At 55.4% G+C, this 22,471-nt stretch overlaps 3 protein-coding genes and 1 long non-coding RNA gene across 5 annotated transcripts; 2 read left to right on the top strand and 2 right to left on the bottom strand.

Moving 5' to 3' along the window:
* Window positions 1-112: 112 nt before the first annotated feature.
* Window positions 113-4,528, top strand: CRB3 (crumbs cell polarity complex component 3). Of its 2 annotated transcripts, XM_033133812.1 has the most exons (9): window positions 113-346; window positions 699-838; window positions 936-996; window positions 1,148-1,247; window positions 1,394-1,807; window positions 2,027-2,209; window positions 2,963-3,027; window positions 3,527-3,670; window positions 3,998-4,528. In XM_033133812.1, the coding sequence occupies exons 6-9, from the start codon at window positions 2,128-2,130 to the stop codon at window positions 4,067-4,069; spliced, it is 363 nt and encodes a 120-aa protein (XP_032989703.1). In that variant the 5' UTR covers window positions 113-346; window positions 699-838; window positions 936-996; window positions 1,148-1,247; window positions 1,394-1,807; window positions 2,027-2,127; the 3' UTR covers window positions 4,070-4,528. The 2 variants fall into 2 exon arrangements, with proteins under 2 accessions (XP_032989703.1, XP_032989702.1); XM_033133811.1 differs by having other exon boundaries at window positions 1,148-1,807.
* Window positions 4,529-4,562: 34 nt separating this feature from the next.
* DENND1C (DENN domain containing 1C) lies at window positions 4,563-13,414 on the bottom strand. Its single transcript, XM_033133805.1, has 23 exons — window positions 13,158-13,414; window positions 11,971-12,035; window positions 11,846-11,889; window positions 11,663-11,712; window positions 11,314-11,433; window positions 11,167-11,236; window positions 10,910-10,984; window positions 10,751-10,816; window positions 10,598-10,651; window positions 10,380-10,490; window positions 9,480-9,580; window positions 9,329-9,374; window positions 9,098-9,199; window positions 8,878-9,003; window positions 7,951-8,055; window positions 7,169-7,259; window positions 7,035-7,075; window positions 6,749-6,820; window positions 6,107-6,151; window positions 5,927-6,034; window positions 5,664-5,731; window positions 5,305-5,512; window positions 4,563-5,209 (listed from the first exon to the last, which is right to left on the bottom strand). Exons 1-23 carry the CDS (start codon window positions 13,172-13,174, stop codon window positions 4,586-4,588), a joined length of 2,409 nt encoding a protein of 802 aa, XP_032989696.1. The 5' UTR covers window positions 13,175-13,414; the 3' UTR covers window positions 4,563-4,585.
* LOC117037620 (uncharacterized) lies at window positions 10,746-17,896 on the top strand. The gene is made up of 5 exons (XR_004425562.1): window positions 10,746-10,827; window positions 11,206-11,384; window positions 13,571-13,649; window positions 16,324-16,380; window positions 16,994-17,896. It is a non-coding gene; the product is annotated as an uncharacterized LOC117037620 (long non-coding RNA).
* A 126-nt stretch (window positions 17,897-18,022) lies between these two features.
* On the bottom strand, window positions 18,023-21,702 carry TUBB4A (tubulin beta 4A class IVa). The gene is made up of 4 exons (XM_033133808.1): window positions 21,508-21,702; window positions 20,863-20,971; window positions 20,644-20,754; window positions 18,023-19,720 (listed from the first exon to the last, which is right to left on the bottom strand). Exons 1-4 carry the CDS (start codon window positions 21,562-21,564, stop codon window positions 18,663-18,665), a joined length of 1,335 nt encoding a protein of 444 aa, XP_032989699.1. The 5' UTR covers window positions 21,565-21,702; the 3' UTR covers window positions 18,023-18,662.
* Window positions 21,703-22,471: the final 769 nt, after the last annotated feature.

Raw genomic sequence — 22,471 nt, 5'->3', positions numbered from 1 at the left:
CGCAGCTCTGGGCTTGCCTGGCAATCTTAAAGGGGCTGACGCCGCATCCAGACGCCCGGCTGACTGCTCTCTCTTGATCGGCCTGGGGGGGGGGGGGTCTCAGTGTGACAGGCGCGGCTGGGGACAGGGACCCGGTAACCAAGCGCAGGAGGCGGGGCCTCAGCTTGTCGCGCTTGTTGCACCTGCCGAATGTCCCTCCCACTAGTTTAGAGCGCAGTTTCTCGATTCACCATTAGGGGGAGGGGCGCCCAGACCACTAGACGGCGAATAATAACAATAGCTATTAAGGATTCAGTGCGTTGCACATGCCAGGCCTTTCATTGGACTCTCGCGTGAACCCTATCAGGTAGGTGGGACTGGCTTTCCCGCTTCACAGATGAGGAAGCAGGAGATTAAGGCGCTGTCCCCAGTCCACGTGCCCAGAAGGGGCAAAGCAGGAATTTCATGAGACCTGGGATTCTTACCCATCACTCTGTACCCTAAAAGGGATTAATTTCTCCTTAACCATCACTCTCACTCAGGAGTCACCAGGAGGGAGGTCATCTTATTATCGTCGTCTTTTATCCAAAGATACAGACAGTCCCGAGGGCACATTTGGATCCCACTCAGCTTCTGCCCAGACAGGTGTGCTCAAACAGACGTGTGCCAGACAAACGTGCCTTTATAGAGGACCCCCTCACAGATGTTTTCATTTGCAGGTGCCCTCCAGCATGGGGGATACAGATGTTTTCCCGTGGAGATTCCCCAAACAGGTGTTTTCTCAGATACTTCCCTGACGAGTGGGCCTCTATGCACATGAGCTGCTTTCCTGCTGCCCAGCCACCAGATGTGCTTCAATGTAAACGTAGTTCATACAGATGGCCTCAAGTCTTTCTCATTTGAGCTCAATTCTATGCAGACGGTCCTCATACAAGACTACTTGCCTTACCTCGCAGGCATGCTCCTCAACAGAAATCTACCCAGGAATGCATTATGTAGCGTCCCCTCACTCCACAGGTGTGTTCCAGTTAAGTATACACTCTTATGGGTCTGTTTCCTTATAACTGGGTCCCATACAGGTGGACTATAAATGTAGATGTGTCTCATACAGGTATCGCCAATACATTTCACACAGGAATTCCTCATACAAGTCTTGTTCATTTCATAGGTGATGGATGCAAATGTGTTTTCAAAACCCTACACCAGAGTGCCTCAGTCACCTGGTTGTTATAACTCAAGTGTGTTCTATACAGCTGTTTTCCACACAGGTAAGCTTCCATTCGGCTATACTCCAAATAGATGTGATTCAATGCAGATGTCTTCCACAGGTGTGCTTCTTACATATTCGTGCAGATGTCTTCTTTACAGGTTTGCTCCCATGCAGGTATGTACCACACAGGTATTTTTTCATTAGGGACTCCCCATCTGAGTCTGCCCCAGACAGGAGTGCCTGATACCCGGGTGTCTCTATCACCCGTGTGCCTCCACACCTGTGCGATCCTACAGATGTCCCCGTAATACAGGTGGAAATTTACTTTTGCACCTGCGCGCTTCCGCCCCTTTTTACTCCTCCCCATTATAGGATTGGGTTCCCGTTACAGGTGCGCCCTGGGCGCGGCCCCGCCTCCCGCCTGGCCCCGCCCTTTCATCAAGGCTCAGGTGCACAAGCCGGAAGTGCGCTCCTCTCCCAGGTGAGTGACTAAACTTTCCGGGTCACGTGAGCGGGAGGAGCCGGTGGATTCCGACCGAGAGACAGAGGGACGCACCGAGAGTTCGAACGAGGGAATTGAACCGGGAACCTGAGCGAGATCGAAGACGCGCGGGCCAGGTAGGGAGGCAGGTCGCGCTGGTTGGCCTGCTGACCCCTTTCCTCTTCCCCTTCGGTTTCCCGAGCCCAGGAACGTGCCTCCTCGAGTTAATTTTTAATCTCTGACCTCTGGCGCCGGGGCGGGGCGGGACTCTGGGGTGCCCTGCCGCGGGTCGCCCCTCCCCTGGGCCTGCGCCTGGGTCCAGCTTCCTCCCCCACGCCCTGGCCTTTCTCCTCCAGCCCTCAGGTGCCAGGTCGCAGGTACCCCCGGCCCGAGATGCGGTAGGAACGGCACGCGCGAGAAGCCCGGTACCTGGTGCCACCAGCCGGTCGCCCGACCCATGGCGAGCCCCAGCCTGGGGCTGCTCCTAGCGCTCGGCCTGCCGCTGCTGCAGGCCCGCTGGGGCCGGGCCTGGGGGGAAAGTAGGTACCGGCGGGGGCTCTGGGGACCTGGGATACTGAGAGGTCAAGAACTGGGGAGCGGGCATGGAGTGCCTTGGGGGCAGGAGTCTGCAAGGTCAGGGCTGGGGATTTAGAATTCTTGAGTCCTTCCTTGGTTAGTCGGAGTGGGTCTAGCATTCCTGAGTTCTTTACTGGGGCAGAATTGAGCTGGGGGGAGAGGAAGCTTGCCTGCATACCCGAGTCAGTATGGCTGAGGTGTTTGGGGCAGGCTGGGAGCCAAGACAAGGCCTGCCTGGGGCTCTGAGCGCAGGTTGACCACCATGCTGGCCATAGGTGCGGACCCAGACAGTCAGTCCGCGTCCAGTTTCAAGAGCCTGGGGGGTGGGGGGGGAGGTGGTATGAGTCAGATACTCCAAGGAAAAGCAAGATCTGCCCTGATCCTTAAAGGCGGAGGGAAGGCCAGGGAGGTGGGGGAGGGGGAAGGAGGGTTGGGCTTCTGGACACCGTCCATTATCAGAGCCCCCAACTCAGTGCAAACTGCAAACTACTGTGGCCTGATTACTCACTGCTGGGCTCTGCTGGGCTGGGGGTGGCCAGAGGAGCAAATACAGTTAAGCCGGTCCCTTGATGCCAGGCGACAGTCTCTGTGAGAATGGAAGACCCAGAAGAGTGAAGTTCTGGGGGTGGGGGGGGTTGCTCAAGGAAGGTGCAGATGTGCCAAGATGGAAGAGATAGATGGGGCTTCATTTATCCTCTCTACCCACCTCCCCACAGCATCGACACCCACTGCATATGGGAACAGCACCGTTACCCCCGGCCCCAGCTCCAATGGGGCCCTGGTGAGTCGAGGGTATAAGTGGGAGGAGGGCAGCAGGATGTTATTCAGGAGTCCACGTGTAGTGTGTGAAGGGGTCCCAGATCCCCGGAGGTGACAGGTCAGGGTGGGGGAGGGGTGGCACTGGAGCACCCTAAGTGGGAGAGACCAGAATACCAACATGGCAGCTGGGGAGACCCAGGGCCCCAGACTAGGGAGAGCCAGAACCACAGGAAGGGGGGGAGTGGTGGTGAGTGTTAGGGAGTCAGGAGCCCCATAGCCCTCTGAGGAGGAGGGAGATGGAGCTAGGAGCCAAGATGTGGCTGGTGCTTGTGAGGAGGACCCCAGGTGTGGTAGGTGTACTGGGAGCTCCAGACGTGCTAGATAGGGATCAGGGTGGAGGGACCAGATCACCAAAAGTGGCAGGTGTGTGGTGGGGGTAGTAGGAACCCTGGATACTTCTAAGATGGGAGTGGCTAGGATTCTCAGATTCAGGGAAGTCACACCTGTCCCCTCTCTGGCAGTCTACGGAGGCCACCACTGCCATCATTGTGGTCTTCTCCCTCTTGGCCGCCCTGCTCCTGGCTGTGGGGCTGGTGCTGCTGGTGCGGAAACTGCGGGAGAAGCGGCAAACAGAAGGCACCTACCGGCCCAGCAGTGAGGAGCAGGTGGGTGCCCGTGCGCCACCGCCCCCCAACCTCAAGCTGCCACCCGAGGAGCGGCTCATCTGAATGCTGGGGTCCGCCACAGACACCTCCACTGTCCAGAACTGCCTGGCGCTTGCTCCCATACAGCAGCTGCCAGCAAGACACCAGCCTCTGATGGCTCAGAAGGACTTGGGGGGCCACAGGGCACCTGCTGGGCTGGCTCCGCGAAGCATGTCACCTCTGCTTGACTCTGCCTGCCGTTGGGGGTGCTGGGGCTGGGGACCCGCCTCCCTGCTTGCTGCACCATCTCCACACAGGCCCGACAACTCCCCTCTCCTTTCCTTTCAGTTCTCCCACGCAGCTGAGGCCCGGGCTCCCCAGGACTCCAAGGAGACAGTGCGGGGCTGCCTGCCCATCTAGTTCCCCTTCCTCTATCCAAATGCCTCCCTTGCTGTGTGACTGTGGGGGAAGGCAGGTCCCTCTCTGGGCCTTCAAACCCATCCAGCTTCATATTTAAGAATAGAAGGGACAAAGGTGCTTCAGAGACTGCCCCCGAGGGCAAGGGAGGGTGGGGCTGCTCACTTTTTATATATATGTAAAATTGGTAATGACAAATAAAACCTTTTTTTGAGCTGGTGGGGGCAGGAATTAGAACAGGTGGAGGAGATAAATTAAAGGCTCTTAGGCTGTGGGGGGATGAATTGTAAGCTTTCGAGGGTTCTAGAAGGTTCTAGGGCTACGAAGGCTTCCTGGAAGGGAGGGCTTTTCGCTGCACCTAGAAGCCAGCGGGAGGCTATCCCAGTAGGCAAGGTGGTGGTTGGATGGGGTGGGTTTCTGAGCAGAGAGAGGGCCCCCAAGTAAACTCACCAGGAAAAACTGGCTTTGGGCTCTTGTGGCTTTATTGAGGGACTGGTGTCTTCTCCAGACACCTGATCCTTAACCTTCAAAACACTTTTTAAGTTCAGCAACTCTGGGCCGGCTCCTGGCCAGAGGCTCCTGCTGGTTGCTAGAAGGTGCAGCAGGGGATCTGGGAGCTCCCGGCCCCTTGGGGGACTGGAGGTGAGCGTGCTCTGCTAGCAGGCCCTCAGAAGGCTGGGCTCGGGGGTTCTTTGGGGAGCCAGGATCTGAGGAAGAGTCAAGGGGTTGGGATGTCCAGGTGATATCCGAGTTAGGCTCTGTGGGGACCTGAAGTTGGCTTTCTGGAGGGCTGGGCTGGGTAGGGGCTGTCAAGAGCTGGGAGCAGGGGCTCCCCTGGGCTCTGGGATCTCCGGCTGCTTCATGAGGAGGGGAGAGATGTTGGATTCGATGACAGGGCTCTGTGAGAGAGGGTTCAGGGGCCCTTTGATAGCTTGGGTCTGCAGTTGTTGAAGACTGGGATGGAGAAGTGACTTCTTGATTGGCCTCTGAGGGCGGCTGGGGAGGGAGGTTCTCTGAGGAGCTCCTGGTGTCCGAAGGCTGGAGTGTTTGCAGATATGGCATGCTGGCCGGCAGGGACTGGGGCTGGGGCTCTGGGGCGTCCTCCTCATCTGGCTGCCATCTTGGTCTTCCTGGTATGTTGGGCTGGGTGGGGGTGGGGAGATGAGCAAGTTGCTAGACTTTAGATGGGGGATATGCTGGCGGGTAATGGACAAGTGGGGGAGGACTGGGGAGCTCACCAGGCTGAGGCAGCTGTCAAGGTCCCCTCTGTGGCAGCAGTCCAAGCTCTGGCTGGGCCGCAGGCTGCCTGTCCTTGTGGCTCCTGTGCTCAGACTGTCCAGAATCTCACCCAGCAAATCTAGTTCTTCCCCAGACCCCAGGAAGCTGCTGTCCAGAGCTTCCTCTGCCCATGGGTCCTGGGCATCCTCAGGGCTCAGAGGGGGTGTCCTGAGAGAGGATGGGTAGCCTCGAATATCTGCCCCAAACCCCCAGCCCCAGTCCAGGGGCTCTGGCAGGTTTGGAATTTGGGGACTGTCTTCCCCCTTAGCCTTGGCCTCCCACTTCCAACATTGCCCCTCCCCCTGCCTTAGAGCCTTACCCTTCCCCCAGGGACTCAGGAGGTCCTTCTTCCAGTCGGAGTCTCCTGTTGGGGCGAAGGGGCCGGTTCTGCAAAGGACAGATTTTGGGGGTGGGCCTCAGGAGCTATGGGGTCGGGGCTGTGTGAAGGAGGGTGAGTGTGGACACCAGCTACTGGGGTACACAAGGAAGGAGGTAAGATGTCTAGATGGAGACTGAGGATGGGAGGAGGACTTGGTGGTAATTCCAGGTGTGTGCGTTGGGGTGGGGGCGGGGGCATCTTACCTGTCCAAAGTGCTGGGTAATAGGCAGGCGCTGCTGCAGGCGATCTGAGCGGCTGGTGAGGGACAGGGCCCTCAGGGAGCCTCCCCTCTGCAGGCCAGAGTCCCCATCCTAGGAAGAGGGTGGGTGAATCAGGAGCCCTGTTTCCCCAGTCCTCCTTTGGCCATTGGCCATTAGCCTTACCTTGTACAGCAGAAGGCTCTGCATCCCCTTCAAGCCGCTCTTGGCCTATGGAGGAGCCAAAAGAGAATCAGACTCAAGGTGATTTGACCCTGGGCATTTGAGAACTCAGCCCTCTGTCCCCTAGGACAGCTGCATCTTGCCATCTATTCATGTTTGTGTCTCACAAATATATTCAGTTTCCCACGCACCACCGAAAGAGTCATTACAAGCTCTCGCCCCTTTGACTACACAAAAGGACTATTCCTGGGGAAAATAACCTCCAAATGAAACAGAGGGTGGCAAAAATAGAACATCATAAAAATGTGATGTTCAAAAGTCGAGCGAAGAATAACATTGAATGGACAATTCAGAGCTGCAAAAGTTGGTCCCAGGAAACTTGGGCTTGGGAGAAAAAAACCCAAAAGGGCAAAAGTGGGGTTTGCAGTGTTTGAGAAAGACAAAAGAAAAAAAATGAATCTTGGTCATTAATTTTAAATAGGAAAGAAATTATCCTAACAAAAATGAGAATGGTGAATGGAAAATAAAAGTGGGAAGAATCGTTAATGGTTTAACTGCTGGTTCAGTTCTGATAAAAATGTTTGCACTTTAAATGTGGGGTTAAAATACCCTGTCAGCCCAGTGGCCTGTCGAGCCCAGCCTTACCGAGCGGTACATGTTTTTGACGGCTGGTTGAGTCTTGGCCTTGACCGAATGCAGGAGGGCACCACCACCTTTCTGGGGAGAGAACGGCAAGGGAGAGAGGTTTGGGCATCAGGGATTACCCCAGACCCCTCATCACCCCAGGGCTGTTTGATGTCGGACACGTCCCTCTCCTCTGAGCCTCTATGTCTTCACCTGTATAAATGAACAAAATGACCCTACCTAGGGATTGTGGTGGGATTAAATTAATCCAATAATAAACTGTAAACGAGTGTTTGGTTGTTAATACCTTTAGGTTGTCTGCCCAGAGCTGGTAGGAGCGAAGTGTGCCTAGAACGAGGAGAGAGTGTGGTCATGGCAGGCAGGCTCAGGCTGGGATGCTGCTGGTGGGGTGGGGACTCTGGGGCTAGGTGCAGGGCTCACCTGAGGAGTCCCCAATGCAGGTGATCTCCTGCTCAAAGAGATCTGAGAAGCCCTCTCCTGTGTTAAGCTTCTCCAGTCGGCTTTCGATGAACTGGGGTAGGGAGGGTCAGAGAGTTAGACACAGGGCCACCATCAACACATATGAATGCGAGGACTAGGAGTCCTGTCGCCCTCGAGATGTAAAAGCCATCCCTGGCTCCTCTAGCGACACACCCCCAGGACCCAGGAATTCTGGAGCCCACCTCAGAAAGCCAGAAGTCCAACAGTCTACCCTCCCCCAGGTCAGGACCTGTCCTCAGGGACCAGATCCCACCCCTCACAGGGACTCGGAAGTCAGACTCTGCCACTCCAGATCTCCCAGCTCCTCTCAGTGACCCTGGAAGAGGTCAATCCCACTGTCAGGGACTCTAGAACCCAGGCCTTCACTGAAGTATCCTGGAGTCCAGCCTACCTTCCTTCAGGAAGGCAGAAGTCTGGCCCGCTTACACCCCTCCACCCCACACTGGAGTCTTGGTCAGCCTTCTCCCGCCAAAGCCAGTGCACACTCAGGACACGCCCCTTCCATAAACCTGCACCGACTCACAACCCGGAAACAGGAATTTGGTCCTATCCATATCTCCCCAGGGACCTAGGAGTAGTTCTTAATCCTCAGGAACTCAGGTTAGGGGTTCCCATCTTTAGGAACCCGAGTTCAGTCCTGGCCCCCTAACCTGGGACCCATGGGTAGGAGATCCTGCTAGAGCCCCGCCTGCCCCAGCCCCGCCGGCAGGGCTCTGGCGCACCTGTTTGAACAGCTGCAGGTGCACAGCCCGCCGGTGGAAGGCCTGCAGGGGAGACCCTGGCTTCTGGGCCAAGAAGGCTTCTTCACTGAAAGTTACTGGCTGGCCCTGGAAGAAGAACACGGGTCTTGAATTCCCCAGGCTCTCCTGGACTCCAGCTGCCTCACTCACTATACCTTATTATCTATGTAGCAAACGTTGATTGAGCGACTGCTGTATGCCTGAACTTGTGCAGAGCCTTGTGGGGAGGACCTGGGCTTTTACCCCGAGGGAGGTGGGAGTCTCAGAGGGCTCCCACCCTCACTAAGGGAGGGGACCTCACTAAGGTGTCACTTCTGGGAGGACAGACTATGGGAGGGGAGGGTGGGAGCCTAGGAGAGACTTGTCTGGGAGGCGAGTGTGCTGATCCAGGTGAGCAGTAATGGGAACTAGACGAAGGTGGAGACAGAGAACAGGGAGAAATGGGCAGATTCCAGATGTGTTGTAAAGGTAGAGCCCACAGGAACGACAGATGCTCACGATAGAACCCTCTACTCAAGTGTTTATACAGTAGGTGAAAACTGAGGGTGTGGGGAGTTGAAAGTCAGCAGATCAAAGTCCTAGCGTCAACATTCACCCACTGTGGGACTTCTCCAAACCTCGGTTTCCTCATATGTGAAATGGGACCATAATGGCATATATCTCATAATATACTGTGGTCAGCATTAAAAAAGATAATAGTAATGGTAAAATCTAGCATTTGAGCACTCACTATCCAAGCATTTTGTATATGCCCATTCATTGACTCATTGGGTGGGTACTATCTGGATCCCATTTTACAGATGAGCAAACGGAGGCAAAGAGTAACCACTCTATAACTGCTAGGTATCAATATTATTCTGAATCCTTCGGGGCCCCCGGGGCCTCTCCCTCGGCGTCCCCGCTGCTCACCGGGCTGCAGACGAGCGCATCGCGGTAGCCCCCAAAAAGCAGAGCCTGGGCTTTGAGGAAGAGACGGGAAACCCCTTCCCCTGGGGCTAGCGCGACCTTCCTTAGGCGCAGCCTCAGCAGGGACACCTAGAGGACAGGAAAGCAGAGCTGAGCAGGTGGGTATGGCGCGGGCCTCCTCCTCTTGGACACGGCAGGGAGGGTGGGAGGGGGTGACACTGACCACGTCTGGGGGCAGCGCCTGCATGTCGTCAAAGGGCGTCTCTAAGATATTGGAGTCCACATTCATCATCACTACGTCCTCTAGGCCTTTCTCCCGAACTCTCTGCAATGAAGGGTGGGAGGGGGGACCGCCGCTCAGAGTTCGAGGATCCCTGGCAGGGGAGGGTACCTGGGGATGTAGAGGGTAGGGGTATTCCGCCCGCCCTCGAAGTCCAGTTCCGCTCCCACTCACCTCGGCGAGACTGGCGTGGACTCCGATGAGGTAGGGCATGGGGGCGCTGCAGACGACCGAGGGGGCAGGGTCATGCAGGCACCACTCCTGGGTCCCCAGAACCCCACGCCTCTTCCCCAGGCCCTGCCCCTCCCAAGTCCCGGCCCCTCACCAGCTGTAGTCCAGCAGGTGCGGCGGCAGCGTGGGGATCAGTACGTGCTCCCAGCTCATGGGGTACAGGAGGGCGCAGGACGCGTGGACGCACGAGGTTAGCTAGGGACGGGTAGGGGGCCTTGGAGTCAGACCTGGATCCCCGTCTCCAAAAGCCCTTTCTGGGACGGTGGCTCTCCCACCTCCATTTCCCACCCACCCCACCTCCTTCCCACCAGCTACTGGGTAAAAGGTGAAAACTCAGACCCCTCAGGGATCAAGTGGACACCAAGAATTCGGTAAATTACGGTGCTTGGAGCAGGTGGAGCCAGGACGTAGCACTAGCCTCCCTCTAGGGGGCGGAGCTAATATGCAACCTCCGGGATCCTAATTTCTTTGGGGCAGAGGTACGACTCAGCCTACTGGCTCCATCCCGAAAGAGGCGGAGCTAGTACTGAGCCCGCCCTAGTCCCGCCCCTAGGGATGGAGTCACGACTCAGCTTCATTGACCCCCACCCTTAAAGAGGCGGAACTAGAATTCAACTCATTTGGACCCGCCCTTAGAGGTGGAGCCAGCATTTAGCCTCCACCCCCTACCCTCACGTCCTTCCCCCCTAGGGGCGGAGATAGGATTTAGCGCTTCCTGATCTTACTCTTCAGAGGGGCGGAGCCAGTCTTGTTACGACCCCCTAGTAGGTGGAGTCTGGACTTGGCGTTTCCAATGAGGAGGAGCTACAGCGCAGTCCACTCTGACAACCCCCATAAGGGCGAAGCCAGGGTTCAACTCAACCCTGACCTTGAAAAGGGCAGAGCCCTCGGGTGTTGCCCGATGGGGTTAGAGTAGGAATGCGCCCCCGTCGTCCTGGCCCCAGGGAAGAAGTCAGGGCTCGGCTCCTCCCCTGCCCGGCTGGCCTCGCCTCACCGTGCTTAGCTTGCTGGCGGTGAGCAGGACCCTTCGCTCCGCTAGGAGAGCCGCGAACAGCCCCAAGATGTTCTCGTCGGTCACTGCCACCACCAACTCCGTTAGGTTTCTCTGAGGGACAGAGAGAAGCGCTAGGTGCGAGGGACCACAGGATCTGGCGGCCCCTGTGGGTTTTGGGACCTCGCGCCCCCAGAGCCCCCTCCCAGATGTCCACTCACGTTCTCAGGAATGGATGGCAGGCGGCCTGGGTCGGGGGCCACGAAGCAGGAAAGCTGGTGGAGGATTTGGCGGGGGGTAGGGGTGGGGACCGATCAATCAAGGGTTGGCCGTACCTGAGTGCCCTCCCTCCCAGGGTCCCCAGGCCTGCTCACCGGCCTGCTGTTCCCGGGGGCAGGGGGCGGAATGCCGTGCGCTCTGGAGATCGTCACTCCGCTGCCCTGGAGGACAGGTATAGTTGTGTGGTCCTCAAGGCTGGGGCGCAGCCTCCCGGTCCACCTGGGGTCGGACGTCCAGGGTTGGGGACTACTCACCAGCTCCACTGAGGCCTGGGTCCCCGGCAGCGGATGCTGCAGCAGATCTAGAAGAAGTTCCTCGACCTCCGAGACCTGTATGGGGTTGGGGTGTCTGAGCCAAAACGTGGATTGGGGATTCTGAAAGCCTTGACTCAGGCTGGGTGGTCTGGGAGTAGCCAAGGGGCTCAGGTAAGGCCTTGGAGTTCTAAGCAGGGCTGGGGGTGTGGTGGGGTGAGGGCTGGGACTCCCAAGAATGATAGGGGGGTTGGTCTCACTTGGTCCTGGGCTAGGAGGTCCCCTACTGTGTTCAACAGCTTGTAGAACATCTCAAACCAGGGAAGGTGGCTGTGGAGAGAGGACACAGGTTCCATGAAGCGCCTCTAGGTCGAGACCTCCTTTCCCTCTCGCCCCATATTCCACACCTGAGGATGCAGAGACAGCTGTGAGCACCAGCCCGGAGGCGACAGAAACCGAATCGACGGGTGCCGGTCAGGTCGGTGAGGGCGAACGTGAAATGCTGTACCGCGGGGCTGGGGGGCTCCCTGGAGGTGGGAGAGGCTCTCAGAGACCCGGGAATCACAGCTCCCCAAGCTCCCACCCTCCCCTTATAATTCTCCTAGTACTGTGTCCACCAGTGTGGGGCCCTAGATGTATAGGTCTCTAGTTGTTAGGGTCCCTGAGTGCCTGAGTCCCTGGGTCCCTAAGCCCCTGGATGTGTGAATCCCTGAGTCCTTGGGTCTCTGGGTCCCTGGTGTCTGTTTCCTTCTGTACCTTTCCACATCAAAAGGGAAGCAGAATTTAGGCACCATCTGCATAGCTTCCTGGGGGTGGAGAAAAGCACACAGTTTGGCCACTTAGGTTGGGCCCCATCCCTGAGCTCCCCATCCAAGACAAAGTCCCCTCCCCCAAGGGGACTGGCCCTGGCCCAGGGGAGCAAGGAGACAGCCTGCATACCTGGTCCCTGAAGTCTGGGGGGAACTGCCGCAGGATGGGGGGATCTGTGGGAAGAGCAGGCCTCTAAATTCAGGGTCCCAGGCCCACCCTCCATCTTCCCCCTTCACCCAATGCCCCCAACTCACCCTCCTGTAGGGAGGCAGGGCAGGCTGCTTCAAAGAACCAATCAAACACGGCAGGGGTACCCCCTCTGTGGGACAAGAAAGGGTGTAGTGGGTCCATGGACTTGCTTCTGTTTGTCGCTGTGTCTATGTGGGTTTTGTATGTGTGTGATTGTGTGTGACTGGTGCAACTGTGTGTGCATGACCCACATACAGTTTTGATTGTGTAGGATTTGATTGTGTAGGTTGTGTGAGGCTGTGCATGTGATGGTACTGATTGTGTGTGTGTGACTGGGAGTATGAAGCAGAGTGAGAGTGTGACTCTGTGTGTGTGTGCATGACTGGTGTGAGCATGCAGGTGTGTGTGTATTTGTGATTTTATCCCAAATTCATGTCAACCTGAAAGAATGAGGCTGCTCAGTGTATGTGTCAGGTAGGACGGGACGGTGAGTCTGTGTGACCAAGCCAGTGTAAAGGTAAATAAGTCCACATTTTCTTGTGTGGCTGTGACTATGATTGAGTAAATGTGCGAGCGTCTCTGTGGTCTTGAGAGCAAGAGGCCCTGCCCATGCATCTCTGTATGTGAGGCTTTATGGGGCCCCAGGGGCTGACCCCAAAATTCTCATCAGAGAAAGGAGAGCAGTGTGCCCTGGTACTTCTGTAAACCCTGCAATCTCTGACTTCCTCCCTTATCCCCCCTTCTGCCCACCACGCAGAGGGTGCTGGGACTTGCTCTCAGGAAGAGAGACAGCAAGACCTGGAGGGCAACAGAGAAAGAGGATGGGGTCTGACTGAGATGCACAGTCCCTGACATGGGCAGCCCTACCACTTCGCCCTCATGCTGACACAAATATCACACAAGCACTTACACACAGGGACACACAGAGTCCTCCCTCCCACCCTGCTGACAACCAGAAGCCATGCTCCCTGTCACTCAGATCTACCAAAAGGTATACGCTCTGAGTTACAAACTTAGCCACACAGAGCTGGGGAGGTGCAGGAGGAGGAGGGGCCGAGAGTGGCCTGAGTGTGTCTGAGAGTGGAGTCCATATTGTAAGCCAGCTGAGAGTCCTGCCCTGATTCCAATTCTGGCACCTGCCCCTGTGACTCTTAGTCCCTCCCGGGCCTGCGCCAGCCCCCCTCCCGTTGGCCCCAGCCCAGGCCTAGTCTGGGAATCTTGGTTCAGAAGATGGGGGAAGGGCCACTCTTACTCAGCTCTGGATCCCATGGTCCCTGCAGGGCCGGCCTGGTGGGGCCCTTTCCCTAGGGGTCCTGGGGGCCGTGCTTGCGCAGGGCTGGGCCCTGAGCCGGCTCAGCTTCCTGTGTGGCTGAGAGAGGAAGTTTAGTGGGTGACGTCTACGGAGGGAGGCCCCTGCCCCCACCCACTGTGAAAAACCCAAGCATCCTTTCTCCCAGCCCTTTCCCGGGATCGGTGGGCAATCGGTGTCTCAGAGAGCAGACCCCCAGTTCCATCCTGCCAGACCAGGTCATGTCTGGTTCCCACCATTACACCCAAGCCTTTTCCTCTCTGTGCAGCCAGGATTCACAATTTGCCTAAAATGCTTCCTCTTCCTTCAACTCTTCCTCTTTCCTTTGGTCCATTTGTACTGGCCATTCCTTGTAGGACCACCAGAGGGAGCTGGACCAGAGAGTGGACATTGGATCACCAGGGAAGTGGACAGCCAACAGCAGTCAGAACACAGGTACAGACAGACAACACACACACACACACACACACACACAGAGCCAGGAAGTGACTGACAGACAAATAGGCTGGAACAGCCATCGATAGCAGACAGACACAGAGAAATACGAAGTCATACAGGCGGGATACAGTCATAAACACAAACTGACAAATACAGAAGGATGGCGCACACAAGGAGCAGTCTTTGACCAGCCAGGTGATAGATGCAGACAGATGATAACAGACAGATGCAGCTACAAATAGGTTTACACAGAGACGACAGACAGACAGATAGACATACAAACAAGATAACAGAGAACTATACACAGACAAAAGATAGAAAGGCATAGAGCACAGGCATAGCTAGAGCAGTAACAAAGGGATAGACCACAAGTCTTAAGGCCCAGCTGCAAGTCATATTCACAAGCAGACATAGTCACATGCATGGAGAGAGACACAGCTGGACACAGAATTGCAGACTAAGAAAGAGATGGAAACATAGGCAGACAGATGTCATATTGAAACACAAGGATACCTAGACACACTTGCAAACCTGAATCAAGTTTCTGCTATGTTCTGTCTGTTCTTATGAGAGGCAGATCAGGTAAGTGGTTAAGAGAATGACCTTGGAGTCAGAGAGACCTGGGTTCAAGACCTAACTCAGTTCTGTTGTGTCTGTGTGACCTAGGCAAGTCATTTGAGCTCTCTGTATTAGTTACTATTGCTGTATCTCAAATGGCTGCAATTTATGGCTTAAAGAATACACATTTAGGATCTGACAGTTTCTGTGGGGGCCAGGACTCTGGGTCCTGGCTTAGCTGAGTCCTTTACGGCAGGGTGTCTCAGCTGTAATAAGGTATATCTGCTGGGCCATGGCCTTATCTGAAGGCTTGACTGGAGAAAGATCTGCTTTTAATCTCACTGTGTGACTGCTGGCAGGGTTCAGTTCATTGTGGATTGTTGGATTGAGAGCCTCAGTTCCTTTCTGGCTGTTGGCCAGAGGCTGCCCTCAGTTCTTTGCCATGTAAACCTTCCTAATATGCTGCTTGCTTTATCAACTTAAACAAGCTGAGAAGGCAATAGCGTTCGTCAAGACAGAAGTCAGAAACTTTTGTAATCTGATCTCAGAAGTGACATCTCATCACCTTGCCATAAGTTGTTGGTCAGAAGCCATCACCAGGGCCAGCCCACACTCAAGGGGAGATCACACAAGAGCATGAGTGGGAGAAATAGGGATCATTGGAGCCATCTTAAAAGCTGCCCCCACCCCCACCCCCACCACACTCTCTATGTCTTTATTTTCTGACTTTAAGATGAGAAAACAAGACATTTGCTTCCCAGTGTGGCATGAAGTCATTCATTCACTTGCTTATTCATTCAACAAATAATTACTGAGGGCCTGTGTTGTATCAAGCTGTTCTAGGTAGACTAAGATTCCTGTCCTCATGAAGCTTACATTCCCGTGGGGACAGTAGGGGACAGACAAAAGGAACAAGTATACAAATCGATAAGTGATGGAGAACTGCTGGTGCTAATTTAGAGTTGCTAGGGAATGCTGCTGAGAGAAGGTACCATTTGAACTTAAACCTGTAGATGAGAAGGGGCCAGCCATGCACACATCTGGGAAAAGAGGTAGCAGAAACAGTACGTACAAAGGCCCTAAGGTTGAATCAAGCGTGATATGATTGAACACATAAAGAAGGTCACTGTAGTTTCAGTTTAATGAGAGAGGGTGAGGGTGATGGGATGTAGTCAGCAGGGGGTGGAGACCCAGGCAAGAGTTTGGGTTTCAATCTGCATGAGATGGGAGTCACAGGACAGTTTTGAGCAGGGGAGGTACAGGCTCTTATTTGCATATAAAGGCTCCTTTCTGGTTTCTGTGGAAGGATACACTGCAGGGGGCAGGGGTGGCAGAAGGGAGCTCAGGGAAGTGACTGGCGGGGTTGTCTGGGCGAACAATAATGGTGGCTTAGACCAGAGTAAAGACATGTGAAAAGCAGAGGTTGGATTTGCGATATATTTCGGAGACAGAGACAACTGGACTCAACAAAAGACAGGAAGAGTGTGCTAGGTGTGAGAAACGATCAATCAAGGCTGACTCCTAGATTTGGGGTAAGCAATGAGGTGGTGCCTCTCATTGGGGAAAGGGATGTTTTAGGGGTAGAATAGGGAGTTCTTTTGTGGCCACATTAGGTTTGAGATGATAGACAGCGAAGTTCATTGCCTAGTCCATTGTCTTCCTGCTCCATTACCCAACACTGTGCTGGCCCAGCTCAGATGAGGGTTGCTGCTGGCTGTGTATCCAGGCTGCCTTCCTCACACTTCTTCCTGGCTGCAGTGGGACCCAGTGAGGAGACTGGGGTCCCAGTCAGGGCCCAGTGGTCCAGCATAGAGTGTGGTGGGAACAGTTGATGGGCTCTCAGCATCCCTCCCTTCTTCCTCACACTCCTGGATTGCCTTCCTTTGTAGTGCAGAAGCTAGGAAAAAAACTACATTTCCCAGACTTCTTTGCAGCTCTGGCTCTGTTTGCAGAACTGATTCTACCAATTAAAAATGCTTGTGAAAGATTTGGAAGGTAGAAGTGAGGTGACCCCCCCCACCGAAACTACGCGCGCGCATGTGTGTGTGTGTGTGTGTGTGTGTCCTGCTGTATAATATTCATTTTAATTAATTTTATTTTATATTTATTTTAGTTAATTTTGTGTTCAGCACTCCAGCGGACCTGTCTCCAGCTTTGTGGGTGTTGGGAGGTAGGTGTTCTTGAACTTGATAGTTCTGATGGCAGCCTGTTGAATCTCCACCTTTCTCATCAAACAGAGGAAGTAGCTCCTTGGCGGCTCAGCTTTGTGTAGTTTCAGCCTATTTCAGGGCTACTCAAAATGTGGTCTCATAGGCTGAATCATCAGCATCACGTGAGAAGTTGTTAAAAATGCAATCTTGGGTCCCACCTCCCCCACCCTGCTGAATCAAAAACTCTAGGGTGAGGCCCAGGAAGCTGTGTGTTAGCTAGCAGTGTTCCTGGTGATCTTTTGCACACTGAAGTTTAAGAAGCCCTGGCCTACAGCCCACTCTCTCAGCCCTTCCAACGATTATAAACCCCTAAATCCTTATATTAAATCCCTTTCTGCTTAATATGCCTAGAGTGGTCTCCACACTGGACTCTGGCTGACAAACTAGAATCAGAGTTCTAGACTTAAACTGTCAGGCTTTCAAACCCAGCTCACTGCTTCACAGTCATGGGGCCAAATTGTAATTTCCAAAGACGGCCACAGTGAGAACTCCCATCCCACAGGCTCTTCTGGTATTTTGCCTCTCTACCCTCCAGAGGTGGAGTCTATATCCCACCTCCTTGAACTTGGACAGATCTTGGTGATGGCCTCGATTAGGCGTCCAGAGGATACCAGTGACTTCTGAAGCTAGGTCAGAAAAATGCAATGCATTCTGCTTGCTCTCCTGGGATACTTGCTCTTGAGGAGAAGGGGTCGGCCATCATGCTGTGAGGAAGCCCAAGCAGACTGTGGAGAGGTACTGATGCCCTCCTACCTGCCCCTGCTGAATCCCCAGCCAACAGTTGGCATCAAGTTGGCAGCCATGTGACTGAGCCACCTTGAAAGTAGATTCCTCAGCCTCCAGCTGAGATTCTGTACCTGATGCCAAAGGGAGCAGAGATGAGCTGCCTTGCCAAGCCCTGCCCAAATTACAGATTTGGAAACAAAATAAATAACTGCTGTTTTAAGCCCCTAACATTTTGGGATAGTTTGTTACACAGAAAAAGCTGATACACCTTGTCTATCATAACCTTTGTTTGAAAGAAGATAAAAGCTCAGACATTACACAGTTGGTGTGAGAGTTACATGAGATGAGACATGTGCCAGGACATTGAAGAGCTCCATCCATGTTAGTGACTGTTATTCTGGCAGGACTGACCCTTGGGTGCTAGCCCCAGGCTGCCATCTCCTCAGCATTCTTCCCTAGAGATTCCCTCCTCTGCTTTCCATACTTGCAAGATGCCCCACAGAAAATGGCAGCAGCTCCATTGGCAAGCACCCACTGTGCCAGGCACTCTGCTCACAAGATCTCCTCGAATCCTCACAAACATCCCTTGGGTGGGTGGGTGGGATCATGGAAGGGGGAAGCACATGATCCCATTATAAGTGAGAAAATTGAGGATCAGAGAGGGCAAGTGGCTTATTCAACGCGACACAGTTAATTAGTGGCATAGCCTGGTCTGTCTGACTCCAAAACTTCTGACCCCCTACCCCTGACCCCCAGATTAGATGTCCCCTTGGTGCCCACCTCCATTCTGTAGGAGGGAGCCCTTGCTTGTTGGCCGTCCCACAGGAGGGAGCCCTTGCTTGTTGGAGAGATAAAAAAAGGAACTTGGCAGAAACATGGCAGGACAACTATTTATTTATTGTGGGTCAGGCAGCGGGGAGAAGTGTGGGGAGGGTTGGGGGCCCAGCCTCTCTTGTCCACATGCTCCAGGGCTTCCTTCTCCCCCTGTGGCACTCCTTTACCACCCCATGGAAAGCCAAGGTCAGTTGGAGCTGAGGGGAGTGAGCTCAGAGACCAAACAGAGTTACAGGAGCCAGAGAGAAGGCGGGGTCAGAGGGCAAGTGGGCTTGTGGGAGCAAAGGTGAGGGAAAGTCAGAGGTGAAGGGAGGCTCTAAGGTAGGGGGTCAAAAGTAAACTGGGGCTTATTGGCCTGGGGGTGCGTTGGGTTCGTGGGTAAAGTCAAAGGCGAGGTGAAGGAGGGCTCATGGAGTTAAAGGTGAGGATTGTGGGGTCAAAGGTGAAGCAGGGCTCTTGGCCGGAGTTGAAGTTGGGAGAGCTCAAGGGGGTAGGAGACAAAGTGGGGCTCAGGGGTCAAAGGATGACAGGTCAGGTGTGAAGTGAAGGTAGTAGGGTCAAAGGGCCAGAGGTCAGTCAGTCTTGGAGGTGATGCGGGGTTCCTGGGGACCCAAGGAGGGCTCTAAGGGTCAAAGTAAGCAGCCTGGGGGCTGGGGGCAGACATAAAGTGAATGAGGTGACCCTAGGCCACCTCCTCCTCGGCCTCTTCCTCGAACTCTCCTTCCTCTGCCGTGGCGTCCTGGTACTGCTGGTACTCGGACACCAGGTCGTTCATGTTGCTCTCGGCCTCGGTGAACTCCATCTCGTCCATGCCCTCGCCCGTGTACCAGTGCAGGAAGGCCTTGCGCCGGAACATGGCCGTGAACTGCTCCGAGATGCGCTTGAACAGCTCCTGGATGGCCGTGCTGTTGCCGATGAAGGTGGCGGCCATCTTGAGGCCGCGCGGCGGGATGTCGCACACGGCCGTCTTCACGTTGTTGGGGATCCACTCCACGAAGTAGCTGCTGTTCTTGCTCTGCACGCTCAGCATCTGCTCGTCCACCTCCTTCATGGACATGCGGCCCCGGAACACGGCCGCCACAGTCAGGTAGCGGCCGTGGCGGGGGTCGCAGGCGGCCATCATGTTCTTGGCGTCGAACATCTGCTGGGTGAGCTCGGGCACCGTCAGGGCGCGGTACTGCTGGCTGCCCCGGCTGGTGAGCGGGGCGAAGCCGGGCATGAAGAAGTGCAGGCGCGGGAAGGGCACCATGTTCACGGCCAGCTTGCGCAGGTCAGCGTTGAGCTGGCCCGGGAAGCGCAGGCAGGTGGTGACCCCGCTCATGGTGGCCGACACCAGGTGGTTGAGGTCGCCGTAGGTGGGCGTGGTCAGCTTGAGGGTGCGGAAGCAGATGTCGTACAGGGCCTCGTTGTCGATGCAGTAGGTCTCGTCGGTGTTCTCCACCAGCTGGTGCACGGACAGCGTGGCGTTGTAGGGCTCCACCACGGTGTCGGACACCTTGGGCGAGGGCACCACGCTGAAGGTGTTCATGATCCTGTCCGGGAACTCCTCTCGGATCTTGCTGATGAGCAGTGTGCCCATGCCCGACCCTGTTCCTCCCCCCAGGGAGTGGGTCAGCTGGAAGCCCTGCAGGCAGTCACAGCTCTCAGCCTCCTTCCGCACCACGTCCAGGACAGCGTCCACCAGCTCCGCGCCCTCTGTGTAGTGGCCTTTGGCCCAGTTGTTGCCAGCTCCCGACTGGCCTGAAGAGGGAAGGGGACACATAGGCAGTTGTGGGGCGAGCCCATCCCCAGCCATCCAAGTAGATGAATAAAAATAATAAAATTGTTATTACATATAATGTAAATTATTATAATTTTGTTATTATTAATCATCCTCTTTGCTTCCATCTTTGACTCCTTCACCCAGCAGCTGTTCCCTCCACCTTGCACATCTTTCCTCCCCTCAATGCCCTTTGGTCACTTCAGGTCCTACTCATCATTTAGGCTGCAGATATTAATAATAACAATGATAATGAAAACAACAACAAATGCTTATTTACCTTTTCCTCTGTGCTAGGGATTGTTCTAAATTTTTTACACATACCAATGGCTTTAAGCCTCACAGTCCTGCAAAGTAGACCTTATTATAATCCCTGTTTTAAAGATGAGGAGACAGGTACAGAGAGACTCAGGAGCCCACCAAAGTCACCTAGCTGAGAGGATCAGCGCCTGAGTTTTACTTATTTATATTCTCATCCCACCTCCGTCCACCGGGATGTCAGGTTGGTGGGGGGAGGGGGTGCAAAAAGCTTTGTCTGTTTTGTTCTCAGCTGTATCCCCAGGGGATACAGTAGGGCCTGGTATGCAGTAGGTGCTCAATAAGTATTTGTCCAATGCATGAAGTGGAAGAACTAGGATTTGCATGCAAGTGGTCTGGTGTTGGTCAATACTGTTAAATTAAAATGCCACCTCCTTCAGGAAGCCTTCCCTACCCACACCCACCCCGCTGTATCGGATGCATCTCCCATCACAATGCTGACTGCCCTGCCGGCCTTCCCCACTGGGCTGTGGGGCCCCACGGTCACCATTGAGTTTCTGATGATAGGTGGAAAAATTTTGCCAAGTGTTTGGAAATGAAAGGAATGAGGGGCCTTCCCTGACTGTGTTTTCTGCCCAGGACTCACCAAACACGAAGTTGTCAGGCCGAAAGATTTGGCCAAAGGGGCCAGAGCGAACTGAGTCCATGGTGCCTGGCTCCAGGTCCACCAGCACAGCTCTGGGTACATAATTTCCTCCTGCAGGGAAGCAGATGGAAGGCAGCTGGGGTAAGAGCCAGAAACCAGCATGCTGTCCCCTCCCAGCCCCTCTCCATCCCCACTCCCACAGGCATCCCTATGCCCTACCTGTGGCCTCATTGTAGTACACGTTGATTCTCTCCAGCTGAAGGTCACTGTCCCCATGGTATGTTCCTGTGGGGTCTATGCCATGTTCATCACTGATCACCTCCCAGAACTAGAGGGATGGTGGTGGCAGTGGTAAGAACCAAGAGAGGGGGGCAGGGGTCCAGGCCTGCCCCGGGCTTCCATCTTCTGGACTCAGGACCCCCAATCACTTCCCTGGCTGCCACCTATACCCCAGCAAGGTGAATGGGGTACCTAGAGGCATGGTGGGGAGGCAGGGATGAAACAGCAAGAAGGGAGAGGTGGGGGTGGGGTGAAGCAGTCATCACCCCAGGCAAGCCGCTCCTGTCAGTTCGGTCTGGCTGCAGCCGGTGGGGATGGGCTGGGTCTCTTTGTGCGTGTGCAGGGGACAGTGGGCCAGCTGTGAAGCCAGCTGTGGCCAGCGGACAGAAAACTGGGCCCCAACCCCCATCAGCCTCTTTGTTCCCAGCCTGGCCCGGCCCCTGCACCCCCTTCCCCACCGTCCCTGGGGCGCTGGCCTCCTGACGACCCCGTCCCCCAAAAGGCCCAAGATCGGGTAACTCTGCGGAGCTCTAGGACCTGCTCCGCTCCTCTCGGCCGCCTCCCGGGGCCCCGTCCCCCGCGCACCTTGGCCCCGATCTGGTTGCCGCACTGGCCCGCCTGCAGGTGCACGATCTCGCGCATGGCAGTGGCACTGTGTGGACGCGGCGGCAGTGTCTCTGATGCTGGGAGCTGCGGTGGCGGGGCAGGAGGTGGACGCTGTGGCGGTGGCAGCGACGAAGCAAGGTCCCTGCGCCCCCGGGGCGCCTCTATAAAAGCGGGCGGGACGTCACCGCGGTCACCGGCCCGCTCCGCCCCCTGGTCCCGCCCCAACACGGAGGGGGCCGCGGTGGAGGGAGCTCCCTCCCCAGCGGCCTGGGGACCTCCCGGGACACGCGCTGGGGTTCGCCAGGGCCCCTTGAGCCCTCACCTCGGACCGTGGCGGGGAGGCCCATTAGGCGCTACCAGCACCATTTCCCCCGGGTTTTGCAGAGATTGCGCGGGGGAAGGGAAAGGCCCGGTAAACTAGCTGCGAGGAGATCCTGCCTCCCCACGCCCGGGCGGCCCTGTCTCAGTTTATTTGCCCACAGCCTCCCTCTACATTCCGTCTATGTACCATTCGCCAGAACCCTTGTATTACCGGGAGGGCTCCTAGTGGGGTCGAGCTGGGGGCTCTGGAGTTGCGATCTGTTTCTTTGAGGGGGGCAGTCCGTTCCGGGAGGACTTGTCTTGAAGCTGTGCAGTCAGTAAAACCACAATTTTCCTTCCAGGTTTCACTGGGGGATGCTTTGGAAGCTGATGGAGGTTTGGGAGATCCATGCGCTCCCCCTGGACACCTCTTTTGGGCTTTGGGTTCGTCGCAGGGGGGTTCACCCCAGCCTTGCCTGGGTGGAACATCAAGGTTTAAGGTTTATAGCCAGATTTCACATTAGGGGGGATAGTGAGCACCCAAGAGCTGCATTGCTCCCGCCACATCAGCACCTCTCTGCTCCAGTGTTACGATTTATTGCAAGCCGTCACCCTACCTTCCCATTTCTCATTGGCCATATGA

This window comes from Rhinolophus ferrumequinum, chromosome 18, assembly GCF_004115265.2.
Source record: "Rhinolophus ferrumequinum isolate MPI-CBG mRhiFer1 chromosome 18, mRhiFer1_v1.p, whole genome shotgun sequence".
Lineage (NCBI taxonomy): Eukaryota > Metazoa > Chordata > Mammalia > Chiroptera > Rhinolophidae > Rhinolophus > Rhinolophus ferrumequinum.
This window is presented reverse-complemented; position numbering and strand designations above follow the sequence as displayed.

Excerpts from the sequence above, each read along its gene's own strand:
- DENND1C (XM_033133805.1), bottom strand. Across the intron at positions 6,821-7,034 it reads TCTGGGCAGACAACCTAAAG|AAAGGTGGTGGTGCCCTCCT; the intron begins GTATTAACAACC and ends TTCTCTCCCCAG. Across the intron at positions 5,513-5,663 it reads CCTGAGTCCCTGGGGGAAGG|GACACCCCCTCTGAGCCCTG; the intron begins GTAAGGCTCTAA and ends ATCCTCTCTCAG.
- CRB3 (XM_033133812.1), top strand. The coding sequence starts at position 2,128 with ATGGCGAGCCCCAGCCTGGGGCTGCTCCTAGCGCTCGGCCTGCCGCTG. Across the intron at positions 2,210-2,962 it reads GGGCCGGGCCTGGGGGGAAA|CATCGACACCCACTGCATAT; the intron begins GTAGGTACCGGC and ends ACCTCCCCACAG. Across the intron at positions 3,671-3,997 it reads GGCCCAGCAGTGAGGAGCAG|TTCTCCCACGCAGCTGAGGC; the intron begins GTGGGTGCCCGT and ends CTTTCCTTTCAG.
- TUBB4A (XM_033133808.1), bottom strand. The coding sequence starts at position 21,564 with ATGCGCGAGATCGTGCACCTGCAGGCGGGCCAGTGCGGCAACCAGATC. Across the intron at positions 20,755-20,862 it reads GTACTACAATGAGGCCACAG|GAGGAAATTATGTACCCAGA; the intron begins GTAGGGCATAGG and ends GCTTCCCTGCAG. Across the intron at positions 19,721-20,643 it reads GCCTGACAACTTCGTGTTTG|GCCAGTCGGGAGCTGGCAAC; the intron begins GTGAGTCCTGGG and ends TTCCCTCTTCAG.